At 46.4% G+C, this 18,936-nt stretch overlaps 1 protein-coding gene across 3 annotated transcripts in view; it reads left to right on the forward strand.

Moving 5' to 3' along the window:
- LOC105567704 (homeobox protein homothorax) overlaps positions 1-18,936 on the forward strand; it is a 400,400-nt gene that overhangs the window by 303,532 nt on the left and 77,932 nt on the right. For all 3 annotated transcript variants that reach the window (XM_012022777.1, XM_012022776.1, XM_012022778.1), the window contains exon 11: positions 6,228-6,304. In XM_012022777.1, the coding sequence (XP_011878167.1) occupies positions 6,228-6,304 (77 nt within the window). The remainder of the gene's footprint in view (positions 1-6,227; positions 6,305-18,936) is intronic.

Here is an 18,936-nt window from a genome sequence, read left to right on the forward strand (position 1 = left end):
CAAGAAAGAAATTTGTACGAGTGAAATGATTATCGCGCGATATTGCATCATTAAAACATTACCGCATTCACTTCTTTACAAGAGTGAAATAAAAGAAGAAGGGAAAATATTGTTTTGTACACACGTGTGTGAGGCATGTGTCTATTTATAACATAAAACGTGTCATATAATATAAATACTTTGTAGCGATAAATGCGCGTTGAAATACCTTTTTATCGGCCAATTACACTGTTTTCATTATCCTTGTCAATCGGCCGTAATGTCAGGCTAGACTTCCGTCTTAAAGAGAATTTCGTTCAAGTTCTTTCGACGTGCAGCAAGCCATTACCGCACCGCGAGGTCGTCGTGTCCCCTCGAAGCAATAATGGCACATTAGAAGATTTTAACGCCGAAATTGAATAACCCCCGAGGCGATAACGAAGTTGTGTCCGCTCATGGAAATACCTTATATATTATATATTATATACACGCTCTCTGCTAACCAGTGGAGGGGGACAAACGGAATGAAGGTATTACGGATGACTGACGCGCTGACATCGTCTATTTTATATCCGCCCCTCGCTCATCCGCCATTTCCTCCTCCTCATTTTCACATCGCCAAAGAGCCCGCTTTCCCTCCCATCAATTCGACCGGTCGGGGCAATTCCAGCGCGAAATTCACTCGTGACAATTGGCTGGCTCCCATCTTTCCGTTGTAATTACACGTGAAGTCATCGCGGGGGAACGAAGACGTTTTACTCCGACCTTGGGAGCCGGCGCTTCTGCCTGAGTGTGGTTCTCCTCTCATCTAGGCGGTTTTAAATCCTTCCCGCAATTCTGACAAAGATGAATTCGCATCGCGACCACCGTCATTTATTTCATCGCGTTTGCCCTTCGTTTATCAGCTCGCCAGTCACGAAGGATTCCACTCGACTCCCTCCCCCTCTCTCTCTCTTTCGCCTTAGTCGGCCGATCCGCACGATCCGATGATCAGGTGATGTAAAATCGACGTAGCCACCCGTAGTGACCTCTTCGGGCTCCGCGACCTCATCCACTCGACATGAATTCTCTGGACGCGAGGCGGAAGAGGGGACTCCGAGGCGCGTGATGACGAGGCGCGATCTCTGGTGGCTCCCACGCCCCCAACGCCCCGCTCGTTAGTCGGAGTCAGCAGCGGTCGTCATCGACGTGTCATTCGGCACCGAGAGCCCCGGTTACCACGGGATGGGGTAACATCCCGGAACGACGAAGGACACGAAGAGAGACACGGGGCCAGGAAGAGCTCCAATGTGCATCCATCCACCCGTCCCGGCATCGACGACCTGACGCAGCACACGCGCGGCCCCCGTCATCGAACCGATGCGCCAGCAAATTGTCACGCTCGCGGGAACGTTGCCGGCGAAATTGCGAATCAATGATTGTACTGAGACGAAAGAACAACGGCAGTCCTTTGTGTGTCGCGCGTATGCATTTAGATCACTCTTGCATCTTGAGAAGTAGAAAAAATTTTCGTTGAAACAATTTATTTTCATTTTGTGTAGCTTTATTAGACGCGGATGAACGTTACAAGTCCGCTTCGTAAATTATCGCGAGCGAGCAGGTCAATTTTGTCTTATATTGCCAAGCTTAGATTACCTTATTCAATTTAGTGCTGTAATTGAATAATTCCGAAGATGGCCCGCCCAGAAGTATCAGAGCGGCCATCAATTCAGGAAATGGTCCCGCATCTAATACAGACATTTAATCCATCGTCTATTTGTACTGATTTGAATTCGGGCTACGAACGATCTCATTGTCTCGAGAATTGTCTTAGGGAGCAGTTTGCTCCTCAGGAAGACTACGGTTATTTCAGCTATACCGGTGCTGCTATCAGGGTAGCGAGCCGTGGATGAGGTTTGCGCACCGCGGAAAGGGGTCGTCTAGAGGCAATCGGGCTAAACTACGGACTCATTTACACACTTAGCCCCGCTTCCGCCTGGCTCGTTCCTGCCCCAGCCCTCGGGAAAACCCAAATGGTTTTCATATTGTCTTTTTACCGCTCATTTTCATTTTATCGCTTGTTTGGCCACTGAATCGTGCTCTTGCAGCGCGGCGCGTTTCATTCTCGTCGCCCCCGCCTTTCTTCCTCCTCTCGTTCTCATCTCGGATTTGTATTCGATGAAGATTCAGAGCCAGACGAGCCATTTCGTCATCGGTGCCGCTAGTAATATCGTTCCAAGTTCTAATTTTGCACGGAAGTACACCTCGTTAATACGTGCGCATTATTCAGCCGAGTATTGAATATAACTAAGTAATACGACAGGCAGCTTTGCACACGGACATTACGCAACGATGTAACGAAAAGCCTTCGGGAAACAGGCGAAAAGTATATATTGCACGACGTAGTGTTCCGCTGGGGCGATATCTTTTTGAAATCAAACGTGCGCGTCGCCACGACTATAACGTTCCAGCCTGGAACGAGAAACCGTCGTGGAAAAGCATCGGCGCTACAGGGGCTGGGGGTAGCCCCAGAACGGACCGCCACGAGCACTTAAGACTATTGTTTTCAATGTAATTGGATAGCTCCTGCTTTCCATCTCCCTCCCTCAACCGTCGCTTCCTCCTTCGCTCGCAGCAGCTATCTCGAATCGCGCGGAGGGTGGAAAGCCAGCCAGCCAGGCGGTCCCCACATAGCTTCGACAATTATCTTGATTGTTTTATGCATACACCGACGAACCCGCGAGCAACTTATCTCCGGAGAGGCCGAGCCGTAAAGAGAAACTGTAATATCGTCGCATCAAACGTCGCGTATCTCCGCGATTCAAAACCGTTTAGCAGCGTCATTGACAAACGCGAGTGCAAAAAACACCGGCGATCGCTATTGCCTTCCGTTTATAAATTTGTAATAACAATGTTCTTCGCGGTGCTTTCAACAGCGCTAAAAATAATACGCGCGCCGCATTCACGGTAAACCGCGTAAATACGTCAACTTGTCGTGAGACGCGCAAACTTTTCGTCACCTACGTCAGCGAAATAAGGGAAAATTAACTGATACACGCGGCCGACTCGAGTCTCGACGATCGAATCAAGTTTTCGCGCACACCTCGCCAATCGGTCTGTCGCCGCGATTCGCCCTGGCACATGCGCGTGTCGATCGTGTCGACGGATCTGCAATTTAGGGCGCATCGATTCGCCTCGGATCGCCCCCTTCGCGGGGGGGGGGGAGGGGCCCCGCGCGATCGTCTCAATCCTCTCCGCTCGACGCGGCTTTATACGCGGCGTTAGATATCCACGGAGATCCGATGGAAACTCTACGCCCAGACAATACGCTCAGCCGATTTAATTAGGATAAGAATCGCTCGGATCGGATATACACCGGCGCACAATGGGGTGTACCGGGGTTGGCGGGTGGGGAACGGAGCTACGCTTCTGATGTATGTATACCGTGGCTCGCCTCCAAGAAACATGATACAGCATCGGTCGCGGAGGGGCTCGGGGGATGGATTTGTGGGCTGCGGCGGTGTCCAAAAATACCGCAAGCTTCGGCAAAAAGTAACGATCGGGAGCGAGGGGGAGGTAGGGAGGGGGAGGGGGGGGGACGTAATACCGCGGGCGCCACGTGCTAATTATGTAAAAATATGATGCGGTCCGCGATGCAGCCGCCGGCTTTTATGCCTCGCCGGATCTTTTCGCGCCGCTCGATAATTTGGCACGGAGCATTGTTCGTTGCGTAACGTTGATTTTCTATTGAATTTAATATCGCGAGGGGGGGGGTCGCGTAATAAATGCGCATATTCGTTCGGATATGCTTCCCGTTTGTTAGTGTCTTAGAGGTTGGGCGTGGAGCAACGATACGGGAGACGATCGTTGACGAGGTAATTTTCGAAGAAGTCGAGAGGAGACTTTGTTTTCCTTTGTGCATCGAGAAAATTAACTAACACGACCCTCGCGTGTCGCGGATAGATAGTCTTCAGGGGGCGGGGGAGGGGGTTCTCCATTGGGAACGCGACTGTCGGCGGACTATTTACTTGTGACGATTACGTGCGTCTAATTTCATAATTGCGGTTAATGCGAGATTAAAATTGAGATGTGGCTGCGCCCGCGAAATTAATATGTCTCGCTAGGTGTAATGTAATTGAGCGCCGGTGACTGTCTTCTGTACGTCGCGTGCACAATTTTTTTTAATGCCCTGTAGGGTATGGGTATCGTTCAATTTCCCACCGCGAAGATTTTATCCCGTTCAAGTTTGGCGAAAACCAGTCCATTTGGTTTAATTAATTCCCCGTTCCTTAATAATGAAGCGAAGACGATTTGAATACGCGCCGCTGATTGTTGAAACTACGTCAACGGAGGAATCGGCTCGGGCTTTATTACGAAAGAAATGATTCAACGCGGCCGCGCCGATATCGCGTTACGTATTCAAAAAGGAGCATTTGAACTCGGCGAAGGTTAATATCATGCGGGAACAAAAAGATACCGGGCTTGACGTGGCATGCAGGTGCGCAATGTCGCGTGTGCGTGTCATACATCTTTTAGAAGCTTGGCACGGGGTTGACTGCGTAACAACATCGGAAAGATTCGGTTCTTGCCGCGACTGCGATATTAATGCGCGCAGTAACTTTTCCGAAAGAACGGCTAGGACGCTGCATGAATTTATAGGCTTGCATGGCGCAAGATCGATGGAATATCCGGTGAACGTTATAATTTATCCAAATTTCCTACGATGGACACGAGACAGCGCCAAAGATTTAACGATACATGAAAGCATGTATATGTAAAGAATGCTAGTTATTCTCGTACTTCGCATTGGTTCGTTCCGAGGGGGAAACCGCTAGCCAAAATCTTGTACACCGATGCCCACTGATGCCCAGTTGGCATTACTTTATCTTATTATCTTATTTTATCTTATTTTATCGTTATAATGCCCCAGCAAGGCCTAATGTCCAAACTAATGCCCAGCAATACCGCAAATCTGTACACCACAATGCCCTCAGCGGTTTCCCCCACGGTTCGTTCAATTCGTTGACATTTTTGTCTAAATAAGCGCTTTCGTTTCCCTCCTGCATTACAGCAATTTGTTTCACAGCGATATTCAAGTTGAGCTTGAAATCGCGCGACTCTCTGCCGATCCTCCCTCAATGTCCTTCTCGCGTCCCTTCGGCGTGCACTCGTGCAGTTTCTCTTTTACGAAAGAGGGGCAAATACGAGCGGGCGCGGCGTGTCGCGCTTGGCGCATCGTTTTGGCGTGGCACGAGTGCATCTGCGTCGATGCAACCGCGCGATAAAAAGCAGTCGTCCGAGAGCGCGATATATAAAAGGAACTTTTTGCCGCGCTGCTGTCTCTTTCACCGCCCCCTCCTCGCCCTCCTCCTGCGCCTGTATATTTTTTTTTTATTGTTGTTGGCCAGCAATAAATAATATTTCGCAGGTGCATCTAGACGATACGGCGCCTGTAATGCGTGGATCGTCGCGCAGATAAAAGTCAGCGCGCGCGATGCATTGCTCCTACGTACTTACCTTGGTGTGCGATACATCACTCGATAAATTATTTGAAAGCCCGCCGTGATAAAGTGAGACCGAGAAAAGGACAATTTTATTTACTCTCGCATTTTCTATGCCCGATAATTGTTGCGCTCAATGTGATCGTTCTGGAACTAACAGTTGCAATCTTTCGTTGGTATACCCACAGAAAAAATGTGCGGATCCAATGCTTTTACTCTTCAATGTACCATAAAGTAGGATCGATATAGCGCCAATTATATTTAGAGAAAGGAATATTTTTATCTGAAATGGAAAAATTCTAAAATCTGGAATAAAATGATAGCATGTATCGTCTTCTGTCGAATATCGCGGTGCCATGTAAGACCTGGTGCGATGTAAGATGGAGGGAAAATTTATTCTAAACGCAAAAATGTATAAACTTACTCTTGTCTCGATATAGTAAGCCAATCTTTTTTAATTCGATAGAGGAGAATAAGAATTGTTGATTTTATTTTGAGATTGTCTTATTTTTAATTCGATAGAGGAGAATAAGAATTATTGATTTTATTTTGATATCGTCTTATTTTCACACCAAGTGAGGTTGTGAGAAATACAAATGCGTGAAGAATATTTTTTGTCTCGGTAACAGAAATCCTTTCTGAGGTTGTAGCTTCGTTCTAATTGGTACGCGAGCTTTTGACCTGCGTAGGCATTAATGGTTACTTAAGCATGCGAGGTCGTTGATAATTTTGTCTCTAATGAAACGGATTTATTCTTTCTGTTTGCAGCATCCATACCCCTCGGAAGACCAGAAAAAACAGTTGGCACAGGACACGGGGTTGACGATTCTCCAAGTTAACAACTGGTGAGTGCATTGTCTTACACACGATATTTTACCGCGCGTAATAAGCGCCAGGCGTAAAGATTGCATATCACTTTGAAGCTTTCACGAAGAAATCGATGGAAAGTTACTATCTTTTTAATACGCGGCTCTGTTAATTTTTGATTGTCATTTCTAATTTTAATACGTGCGGTTGAAAATAATTGAAGAAATCTAAAGTGCACACCGCAGATTGCAAGTGCATTGTTGAAAAACGCGAAACGTATTTCATTCTAGAAACATTTGTCATGACAAAAACTGCGATAATCGGATATTTTATAGGGTATATTCAGACTTTTGCGTGCTCACAAGTGTAAACAAATTTATCTCTCAGCCGTGATCGAGTCTTCCCAAGCGACGACGATCGAAAGCTCGCTGCATGCGTGCCGAGCGAGAAACTTTTTCTAGACCGGCGGGCATGAGAGCGCGGCGAACGGGCGTCGAATCATACGGCACGTCGCACGTGTCATATGCGAATTCCAGACACCCTGAAATTACGCCCGTACATCAAACGGAACGAGGCGTGCACGACCGGGGCTCGGCACCAGCGATTGCACGTTGACGTTGCAACGAGCTGATTATTTCAGCGCGCCAATCACGCGAGTACAAACGGCGCGGTAGGCGTATGCGTGTCAGCGAGTCAAACAGGCGGGCTGATTTCCGTAATTTGTGTTTTTCCGTGACCTCAAGGAAGCGCTGATTACAACTGCAGTGCCCCGACTTTGATTTAATTCGCTCTGACGCCGTGCGTCATCGATACTGGCCGTTTCCCTCGTTGCATTGCGCCGATTACGTAATCTCGATGAACGAATTTTGTATTCGTGAGAGCCAGGATCGCCATCGTGCTTTGATGCAGAAATGAAGAATTCTATAAAATTGCAAGAATTACATAATATATTAATCAGTGTTTTCGTGCTAAAAGACTAATTAAGATAACTGCTTTCTATAAATAGAAAAGATAGAAGAATTCATTTTCCACCGTATGTTACAAAAATTAGCCAAGTATTGGTCGCAACGGTCTTTAGAGAAAGGGATAAGAGAAGAGTAAATGAAATCGTACAATATTTGCAATCTGTGCGAGCAGTTTCATATCGTAAAATAAAAGTATAAAAGTATGTATAAAATGTAGAACGTATGCACAGAGAAGACGTTAATTGTCGTTTGCTCTTAAGTTCCAGTGAGTTATAAAATCATCGTTATATAAGAATATAGAGTCGGCACTAAATTCCGCGTTACGCCTAAGAGGCGGAGAGGACGATAGAGCGAAATTTATTCCAGATCGTTACGTTGCTCGAAACATTCTGCCACGATCGCGTCGTCATCGATCGGAAATATCGGGTTACGTAATTTTTACGACACAATACACCGCAGTAATCCTCGCATTTTCCCGCGTGATTTATGTATTCGCGTTCTTCTTCTTCTTCGTGTATTAGACTCAAAGCTTGTCTATCCGGTTCGTTCTGGTATACTCTTGGTTTTACTTCATCATTCGGTAGGCTGCTAATCCTTTGCCGAAGGAAACCTCAAACCTGCAGGACTAGACTCCTGAAGGGGTATGTGTGGCGATCGAATAAAAACCGACGACTTCTGATAGGATTTCAATTCGGATCTTCGGCTCACTAGCCACGATCGCCGATTTATTCGCATTCGTGACACACAATGCTTCTTCCCCAGCGTGTTTTCGCGTTAAATGCACACTGGTTGCCTTAGAGATCTTTTGTTACGCTCTATGAAAATAATAGATCGTCGCTGCTTGGCTGCGCAAAAGTTCACTTTGCGCTCAAATTTGACGTACGATTTTGTTACTGTCTCTCGTCGGTGATGTGAAGTGGCGAGCATTTTTACAGAGCCAAGTAGAAACGAAAGGATGCATTTATGTTACGTTATATAATAGAATCGTTCGTTCATCCGTGCAAGTATTCGCGCTATCACAGAAGAATTTCTTCGTTAGCCGTTACATTTTTTCCGCTGCTTTCTTTGTGCGAGATATCTCGACGAGATATCAACACTTTTCCAGAAGTCACGCAATTCGCATCGTGGCTTTGCCGTTTTGTAGATTCATATTGTAAACGACGCTTTTGCCTGGATTGAACGAATTTGTTCGCTCTCAATTATACACATTGCAATGTACCGTTGCTCCGGTTGGTTCGTGCTCCAATAATATAAATGCACCTTGACAACGAAACAGTGTAACGTAGACGCATCACGCGGATGTAATGTAGCGTTTAAAATAATATCCCGCTCGCGCTGGTCGTAGCTGTAGAATTGAAGAGCTTGTAAAACGTTTACGCGCCCCGTTCGCTTTACGCACCTTTAATCTTGGCGCGAAGAGTATCGTGCTGGATATTACACTATTACACAGCAACTTTACGATTTTCGTATCTGGATCGTCAGTCCCGACCGCACTCTCGGCGATCTCTTTCTCGGTCGTTCCCGCAATTTCCTGTCTCTTACGAAATTTTCTTTCGCTCCGAGATACTTGCGCTCTTTTCATATTTTCTGCCACGATGACTATTATATACCGGTAGGCGCAATGCTCGAAACGTTTGCAATGGCTTGATAGCAGCCGAGGTACCGATCGCGCTGCCATCTTCGCCTCCCGTTATCTCGCGAGTACTCTCGCTAGTTATCTCGAGATTTTTTTGCGACGGCAATAACTTGTTGCGGAAATGTTTAACGTTCCTACGACCCACCAGGTAGACTCGTCCACGTTCGCAGACATTTCGTGAAGACGTCATCGCTGTCGTCGCAGGTGCGACCTATAAGTTGCGGCACGATTGTGCTGGCGATTACGTTAACGGCCGGGACGCATATTTACGGCCCGCAAATCGTTTACCATTAACGTAGGCAATTCGCAGATACCGTAGTGGATACGAACGAGACACGTTGATTACGAAACGTTTGTGTACAGACAGTTAAAAATGACGAGTCGGAAAAAAAAAGACAAGTGCGCGAGAGATTGCTACGGGATAACGCACCGACGCTTTACGGTCGTTTTTTTCGTACATTCGCAATTTACGAATCTAGGAATATAGTCTGCGAGATTTAGCGTGTATGGCGGCAATCAATAAATTGTTGCGCCGCGGCCATTACGCGTCATAATGAATTCAAGTATGCGTTTCTTTGCGTTTCGGAATTTCATTAAACGTTGACAAAGTCTTACGTGGTCTTACATTGTGCCGTTGCTTATTCAACAACCGGGTTAATTATTACACTGATAAAAGAAATATCTTAATCTAAAAAAAATTACTTTACTCAAGAAAATTATTCATTAGGTGGCTCCTAATAGCTTATTAACTTAAGTTTAAAAAATAATAAACAAATTAAAACGTGCATTTCTTTAATTTAAGTATTTCTTAAATATCAAACAGTAGATAATTTTAAATTAAGAAAATTTTACCTTAATTCTATAAAATGTTCACTAAGATATAAGTTTACAGCGAAGAAACTTGGATTTCTTATTTGACAAAAACAATGATTTCATTTAATAAACAGCATTCTCTGTCTCATGAAATCTTTAACTGAATGTAGACAATGTAATGATTTAAATTAATTTACTTAATATAATACACAGATTTACTAGAAATTTGATATTTTTATTGAAATAGAATAAATATTACTCACTTCAGTAAAAAAATTTTAAGTAAATCTATTTACTTAGCTTAAAAAAAATTTTTGTCAGTGTACGAGCACAGAAATCAGTAATCCATTTAGCACAATGAACTAGTTTTCTCTCAAGTCCTTATTTTATTTTGTACAAAGTTCTGAGCAATTATAACATTTCCGACGCTCGCTAAATTTTTACACGGTAAAGTGTAGCTTATTTCGCCGCGATTTGTTATCCGAGAGGAGAGAAAAAAATCGTAGATACCGCTTTCGCGATATTACGATCTACATTTAAATCAATTTTCTTACGTCGGACTGTTTTTGGTAAACTTGCGAAGCAATCGCGCGTTATTCTTGAAGCTTTCGTAAGTGACGCCGTGTAACAGAAGCATGTAAGTTTACAAGTTAGCGCTAGGTGCAGAAAAAATGGCGCTGCGATCTATGCAGCTTGGCGAAGCTGCATTTTATATTCCAAGGATTCCTCCAATTTCTCTCGTTTGCGATGACAATCGCTTTTCAATAAAGTTTCCCCGGATATTTTCAGAACTCGTAAATTATTAGATAGCCAACCGCATTACTTCGAGGACAGGTTTTCGAGAACACGATCGTCGTCGCGACCGTTAATTCCCTGCGATCCGGTATTAGCCGGAAAGGGTTAAGACGACGTGGAAAGCCATCCTGTGAAAGCTTAGTCCTTTCTGTCCCGCGAAGAGAGGCAGAGGGAGAGAGAGAGAGAGAGAGAGATAGACGGAGAAAGGAGAGAGATCTCCCCGTTTCTTCGAGTTGATCCACCCCACCCTGTCTTCCTTCCGCCCTTTCTCCCAACGGGGAATGGGGCTGGGTCTTGCACCCCCCAATCTCGCCATCTTGATAGATGTTTCCGCGTGGCACCTGCGCCGGCATCCGAATTACTGCGGGCCCTGTTTACCGTGATATTTAAACGACGTAGTCGCGTCACAATCCGGCCTCTCCTCTCCTCCCGTGGATGAAATCGTGTCGCGCCGCGGTAATCTCTTCGGCTAACTTTAGCGGCAGCGAAGATCGAAATAATCCAGGCCTACCGTCGTTCCACGGGGATGAATCGGGCGAACGTGCGTACTCGAAACGCATCGGCGCAACTGGCGAGGGGGGCGAGGGACCTCGCAGGACAAGGTGAGATCGCTCGCGGCCGGATATAAAATGCGAAACGAATTGCATCGGTACACGGCGGGAATATGCGAAGCGTCTTCTTCACTTTTCTTTCCATCATTCTTTCGTTCCCCCCCCCCCTCTCTCTCTCTCTCTCGCTGTTGCGCCGCGGCGCCGCCGTGGAGACGCGGCTGGTTGGCTTGCGGCGCGTATAAATAAAATCGTCGCGACATTCGCAAACGTCTCTCGCGTTGGCTTATAGCGAGGCGGGAATGAGGAGGACGGAGGATTACGGTAATTGAGCACAAATCAAGTTTAAGGAGGACCCACCGGTAGCGATCCACGAAGTTGACGCTGCGACGCCTCGCGCGGCGCGTCGTTTATATTTATTTCCATCGCGCCTCTGGACGCCCACGCAAAGCCCGCGGTAATTACGGAGTCGCCGCGCTTCGTCGTCGCGCGAACGGTGCTAATTGCGTCGTCGACGACGATCGGGAAAGCGGGGGTGAACCTGGGACATTTGGCAAGAGCTCGTTGTTTACATTCAGTATTTTTCAACGTGTCAGCATTCCGCGGATATTTCTGCCAAAATTTACGCCAGAAAGTACATTTTCCTATAAATCTCGCCGCGCGAATGAATCGGTTTTAATTTATTTCCGAGTTAATTAGCAGCGTTACGCGCCCGCGCGGGCGACGTCCGCGGATATTCGATCGTTTTACCCTTCTTTCGAATTTCAGATCAAATTATTGGCCCTCGGTGTCACTTTGCGTAGACAAAAATAAGGGGGCGAGATATCGAGAAAGTGATCCTTTCGATGTATCGAGCTTTAGTCGCGCGTCGCTCCTCGCGGTGCCGCCTCTTCAGCTTTCTCTGCCTGCAGCGAGGCTTAAAGCGGCTGCACGATCTTCGTCTCCCTTCGAGTATTGGCTTACGAACTTCTTTTACGGAGTGCCGTCTCGAGCGAAAAATAGAGAGGGAGAAAGGGAAAGCGAACCCCCCTCCCCCCCAGCCGCGCGTTTTTTGCGCACCGGGACGAAAGTGCGCGTCGTGATATACGATTCGCGTTGGCGAACAGGTATATAAGGGTGCGCGACGTAAGCGGACTCCGAAGCTTACGGGGCCTGCGCTCGCGCCCGAGGTGCATATAGGAGCGGGCCCGCGGCAATTTCTTCGCGGCGCGATAAGTTTCGTGATATATTTCGCCGGAGGAAACTCATGTTTCCGTAATGCAATTAGAGCGTGGCCATTGCCCCCGCGGTTCTGCGCGCCACGCCGGGCCGGACAAGGGTGGCACCTACGGCCACGACGGCTACGAGAACGGCGGCGACGGCGGCTCAGAAATGGCCGGTCTAATTAGAATACGCCGGACAAATGAAATAATTCGTAAATAAAATAGCCGGGAAACGTCTGCGCGCATCGAGGTGGAGAGGCCGAGCGTTTCCCCCGTGGCGCCTTCCTCTCGCGGCTCTCTCGCTCCCGTTCCTCTCGCTCCCTTCGTCCACAATTTTCCGTCACATATATCAGCCTGGACAGTAGTTAGAACCGCTGCCAGCTTGTTACTGTGCGCAAGCAGCCCTCCGCGCGCATACCTCTATCCGACTCGCGTCTGGAAGCGCGGGGAGGAAGCCGCTCGCGTGCGAGAGAACGCGTCGGCGATTGTACGCGCTCGGGGGCGACGCGGGGAGATGAACGGTCGGAGATGACGCGAAAGGGACGCCGTTCAAATTGTAAAATTAGCAGGTCGACGTTGCGATAAAGAATCGCCGTGCCGCACCGTACGCTGTATTCGAATCGATGATCGCTCGCTCATCCGGGACCATCCTCTTATTCGAAATAACTTTGCCTTCTTGTTTGAGAACCGTCATCCGCGGAGGGCCATCGTTCTTCGCGTCGCGCGCTAATGTTCACGCGCGTCATTTAAGCAGCGCGCGGGGCAAATGCGCGCTAATATTCTCGCTAATTTAACCGCTCTCTCTCCTCACTCGGTGGTGTGTATCTTGCTAATAAAGCAGAGGTTATTTATCGGCTCCTGCCCACCTCGCGCGTCCTCCTCCAACCGCCGCGCGTGGTCCCGGCCGGGGCGCGCAAACCTAGGCCGTTTATTTCGCGCCGGCCGCTACTCGCGGAATCTCGACGACATTTTTCTTTCGCGCGCGCGCACACCGCGTGCCGTATGCCGCAAACGGCAGTCCGCGATTCGCCCCGTTTAATCCGCGGTCGAAATAATTTTATCCCCCGAGCCGTTTGTCTCGCCGGCGCCTCCGCGCCGACGCCGCGGCCGCGCGGGTTTTTCGCCGCACGCACAGCATGCACACCCGTGTGCACCGCGCGAGATCGTAATTTAGGTTACTTAAGTCACGGATTAAATAATTTTATCAGCGAGCTCATTTATTCTCCCGATGTATCTCGCGCATTACATCAACGCGCAACGAAATACGTCTTCCCGCGCCAAAACGGTCGCTTTTATTTTCGCGCGATGCAGATTGTGTTGACATCCGTTGAAAATCGTATTTCTCCGTACTATTTCTTGGCGCGGATTAATTACGGTCTCCGAATCCGACTCCGATTTCTGAATCTGTCCATGTTGTGATAAGCGGTTTCCTGCGCGCGTCGAGAGATAATTCTACGTCCCGAGCATTCTGGTTCCATTTTTGTTTCTCTTCGAACACGGTTCTTCGTTACACACGGTGTCCCGGCGCGATTTACTCTATTTAAAACCAGGGGTCGAAATAATTTTATCACTTACAGCTGCACCGCCGTCGCCGCGACGCGCGGTACCTTGAGAGGGTTTCGATGTTAACGGGGACGAAGAGCGATTTCGTTTAAGCCTCCACGACGGCGCTTAATCACCAGACAAAATTTACCGCCCCGCGGATACGCGAGCGGGAGAAAAAGACTCTGACAGTCGCGCACGAGATGAATAATAAAACGCGCATTCCGGCGATGCCGAAAATTACCTTGTCGAAATTATCTCGATCCGTGTTCGCGTTGGATTTACGATACAGTTAATACGATCTTATTATTACTACATTGAGCAACACGTGATAATCAGTTTTCTGTATACCGGGGAGGAGCCAGTATCGATTGAGTCTTTTTTCCTCGGACAAAAGGAAGAAAAGGCCCTTTCTGCGAAGTGCGCAGCCACTTGGCGATACTCTCTCCGTCGATTTTTTCCTCCTCGCCATCGGATCGTTAACATCATAACTGTACGTCGCGGGGGTAATTTAGATCGTTGTAAAACCACGAGTAATCTACGACATCCCCTTCGTATGTCGTATGCGTGTGTATATGCATTCGGTTGTAACCGACTTGCTAACGAGACATTTCGTTTTACAAAATCGTCCGAGACCCGGGAGCCACGCGAATGGGGCCGTAAATCCCCGCGACCGGATGTTAATATCCCTCCAGCCCTCTCTTCCCGCGTGCTCCCTTACCCCCGGCGCGGCCGCCCCACCTTCGGCCCGTGTTCTGCAAATATTGTTGCACGGCGTGGATGTCACAGTTTTAAAGGCAATGGCCGTTAAACGTCACTCCCGTTGCTCCGGACCGGACCTAATCTCGTGCGCGTATTCCACGAAAACGCCATGACTCGTTTTGTAAACGGCCTTTGCCAGCGCAACTGAACGATGGGCGATAAATCATTGGCACGCGTAAAGGTGGTAACGCGTTTCGTCATGGCGGTAAATAATCCGTGTGGATCGAGAATGCCGCGTGGCACGCGAGACAACGGTGTATCGCGCATATAAGATGGTATAAAATTGATTTATCATTAATGTTAACGAGCTTACAATGTGCCTCGCCGTCGGTATAAACTCCGTCACGATAGAACTTCAATCATTCATCAGCGCTTTCGCGAGCGGAGGCACTTTTTCGGATTCATTTATGTCATGAAGATTATAGGAAGGCAGTTCCTGCGCGATCCGCTCTTTTTTTTCCCCTAGTCTTGATCTTACATAATCATTGAGAATATCCGGGAATGAGAATAAGCTGTATCGTTTGCATTTCAAGTAAGCAACCTCGCATTTGAAATCAGCTATATTCAGCTTCCCTGCAGATCGTTCGATTACCTGTAGAATAGAGAGAATGGGAGCGGACTTGCCGCAAATGAGATTGTCGAGGAAGAAAGCACGCTATTATGGGAAACGGGGATGGACTTGCCGCCTTACGTGTATTCAGTAACGGCGATAATTTAACGGAAGATCTCGAATCTCGAATTTACGATGATCCCACACCTGCCCGCTGTCGACAGAATAACCGAACGGCAATAGAAAATTTGCATTTGTTTCAGTCAATTAAAAAGGGGTGCGATATACTTTCACAGCGTATACGCAGTAAAAAAGAAAATATTAGTGTTAACATTTTTTACGTGTCCCAAAAAGTCCTCTCTAAATTTTAAGTTAAAATAACATTCGTCGCGTGTTACTTTTTGACAAATTATAAATGTTAATTAATCAACACTGCACTTCACATTTATGTTTGTGATGCAATAAAAACAGACAGGATAAGTAAACTGTACGAATAGTTACACAGTTGCAAAATTTGTGTTAAATTTAACAGATATCACGTGTCCCAAACGGTCCACACAAATTTTTGTGTTAATTTAACATAATATGGATATGTTAAATAATCACACTAATACTCTGTTAATATTTTAACACAAAATCAATGCAAATCTCAAAATAATTGTTACGAAAATAATATTTTATGTTAAAGTAAAAATCAAATCTTGGTAACACAAGAAAAATTTTAACATTTGAACACACGATTTTTTACTGTGTATTCGTTGTAAATTATCCTTTCGCGCATAAATTTACAAGAGACATTATAAAGAAATTTGCGCGTGTAAACTTTATGTTTACACGAATCTTTTTATTCAAAATTATCTGAGAAACTGTGTTTCGAATTTGTCATCGAAGGATGGATCGTTTCGCATAATCCGCTGGCAATCAAGCTTTGGTATTCCGTCAACGCGCTGCTGTGGCTAATTGGAGAATTATTATCGCTCGATCGAGCGAGCGAGCTATTGGAGGATGCGTTCCTCGTAGAATTTTAGGAATGTTTCTGCGTTCCAACGTGACGACGGTACTCGATGTGAATCAAGATCCATGCCGGGCAGACTCGTTTGCGCGCGGCGAGAGCAGGTGACGTCAAGAACTGTAAGTCACACAGAGTGTGCGGTGTCACCGGTGTTGCTCGTATCGCGTCGTTCCATCACTTCGCGGTGCTTTCTTATAGAGTCGGTGCGCCTTATACGGGCGTCTCAGGATTTCCGACCTGATTGAGCGCAAGCTCCCGCCCGTATCGCTTATTCTCTGGAATTTCAGAAATTGTCTACCAGTCGCTTAATGCCTTGCCGATGCGCGGTAAAATAAATTAATTGTACCTTTATCTTATGTCCCCTCAATTTATCTGTTTGTCACATTGGTAAAATTTAACTCAACTTTTTCGTAAAATGATATGCATTACAGGTGCAATGTATCTTACTGCGAAATTACAGTAATTTGACTTGCTACAATAACAAAACTAGGCGGTACTCATTTCATGCTCGCTGGCTGACTTCGTCAAATGATCTCATTTAGTCATCCTCGTGCCACGTATCCGCCCCCTCGACGTCTCTCATCAACCCCGCCGAAGGCACGGAAAGTCCCCTCAATGCGGTGGTACTACCACCATCGCCTCCTGTAGCTAGCAGGAAACCCTCTGGGGGCCTTGGGGTGGGCAGGAGTCGGATATCTAATTAGCGGGGGCTGATCGGTAATTACTACGATTAATCAATCCGTTTTCCATTTGTGCGCGCCGCGCGCGCTGCCGGTCTGAGAAGGAGAACAAATTGAAAGCAAGAGCGGGATAGGCATATCGTAATAGTCGGCGAGGAAGGGAGAAATAGGTCCCGGTTAGAATCTCTGGCGGAAAGGGGTACCGGGATCACGAGAGAGAAAAGGGATGCGGTTGCGGCGGAGCGAACTTGTTCCACCGATTCCGTAACCGTGGTAGTTTTGAGATTGGGATTGTCGGCCTTCTGGTCAATTAAGTTCCCACAATAAAACTACGTTCGTAAATCTCGTTTGAATATTGCGTTAACATTTCCGAACGTATCTCGATTTTTCTTTCTGGAGTCTCGACTTTAGAGATATCGTACCTGTTCTATGTTGAGCGCATTCGATACTTTAGGGAAAATGGACGACATCGAGTGCCTCTCATTGTCAGCTATAATTCGTTTATCGAGATTTATATTTTTATGTTTTATATTGGTACAAAGAAAGATGTGATTTTGTGAACGACGTAACAAAGTTATATCTTCTTTGCTGGTCTCTTCGAAATATCCGCTGACAACGAACGTGTGTGACATGATTTGTGTTAAACTGATTTCGCAATTGATACGAATTGTACTTTCGCGTTTGTAAAATGACAAAAAAGAGATGGGAAAGGGAAAACTGCCAAGATCGGTAGCTTTACGAGATTGATCAGGTCAAATGCATGTTTCGATAAACTCGATAAACTTATTGAGTTAGACACGTGCATCTGCCTTGTCAGAGTCTCCCTCTCTCCCTCTTCCTCCCCCCCTCCTCTCTTTTCATCCTTCTCTCGCCCTTCTGTTCATTTTCATTGAGAATTAACGTTATCATTATGTGTAATTTGTTAGCGATTGAAATAAAGGATGATTCGGTATATCGATGAGATTTGAGCAATTATTATTATTAGGAATCGAAGCACGTATTGAAAAAATAGATTTTGAAAATATTTTATCCAAAAAATACTAATGTCTTTACGACACAGTCTTATCAGCATTGAAGAATTAGCTTACTATGTAAGAAAGATATAGCATTATGACGTTACGGCACTCGATATAGAATCCTATTAGGAACAGTACGCTAATGTTGCACAGGGGTGTTGAGGCATATGGAACAAAATCGCTTGATGCCATTAGCCTCGACTTTGTAAATAGTTTTCGCTCGAAGAATAACAACGCCAGCACGACGCGGAGCTGAGGGGTTGTAACCCTAAACCCTCGTGCTCGCCATTCTCTGCGAGCGTCGACGTAGTAAAGAATGCCCTCGTATGGAAGGAGTCGATTGTGATCGATCATCGGGGATTGCTCTCTTTAGACCCTTTCACGAAAGGGTTAGAGCTCACCACATTGAAGGGAAACGGTCGCCCCGTTATTTGTTTTGCGCGAGAAGATTATCGCGTTATTACGCCCAGCGAGTCAAGGGTCCCAAAGATCACTCCCCCTAGCCTTGAAGACACGCAAACACTTGGCTTCTCGAATTACATTCCAGGATTGGGAGACGACATGCCATTCCGTGTTGTTTAATCTCCCGATTTACGAAATCGAGACATTTACTTACCACTTCTAAGTCAAATTATTAACATTAATCGACCCAATTTTTGCAAATTGTAAAAGCGCCCGAATTCAAGAGACACGAAAGCATTAGCAAAAGTTTAACGTTTTAAATAACTAATTCAAATTCATTCATTTTACAAATAATTTTATACAAGAATATATGTCGAATAACTGTACGATAAAATTGTCGTGAATTTTCTCTTCGAGGTACGGAAAAAAACGGAAAAGATCCAGGATTTTGCGTAATCATTGTAGCTGTAACGATGTTTATAAGCGACGAGGGATTCTATCGTTATTCTATTGTTTTGGCAAAAGATAACCGGAGGTGAACTCGAAGCTTGAGCGGGCACGTGGAGACGATGGATCGGAGAGATGGAAGTGACTGTAGTTATGTTAGAGATGGTGGAGCTGAAGGAGATAGACCGGCCGCCTCGAAGGCTCACAGAAGAGCCGTTGAACAGGGACAATGCTTTCATCATTGCCGCTTTTTCTTTCATTCCCTATGCCAAAAGTGGACCGCTCTTGCTCTCTCTCTCT

The sequence above is a fragment of the Vollenhovia emeryi genome, unplaced genomic scaffold (assembly GCF_000949405.1).
Source record: "Vollenhovia emeryi isolate VEMERY1.0 unplaced genomic scaffold, V.emery_V1.0 DF939135.1, whole genome shotgun sequence".
Classification (NCBI taxonomy): Eukaryota; Metazoa; Arthropoda; class Insecta; order Hymenoptera; family Formicidae; genus Vollenhovia; species Vollenhovia emeryi.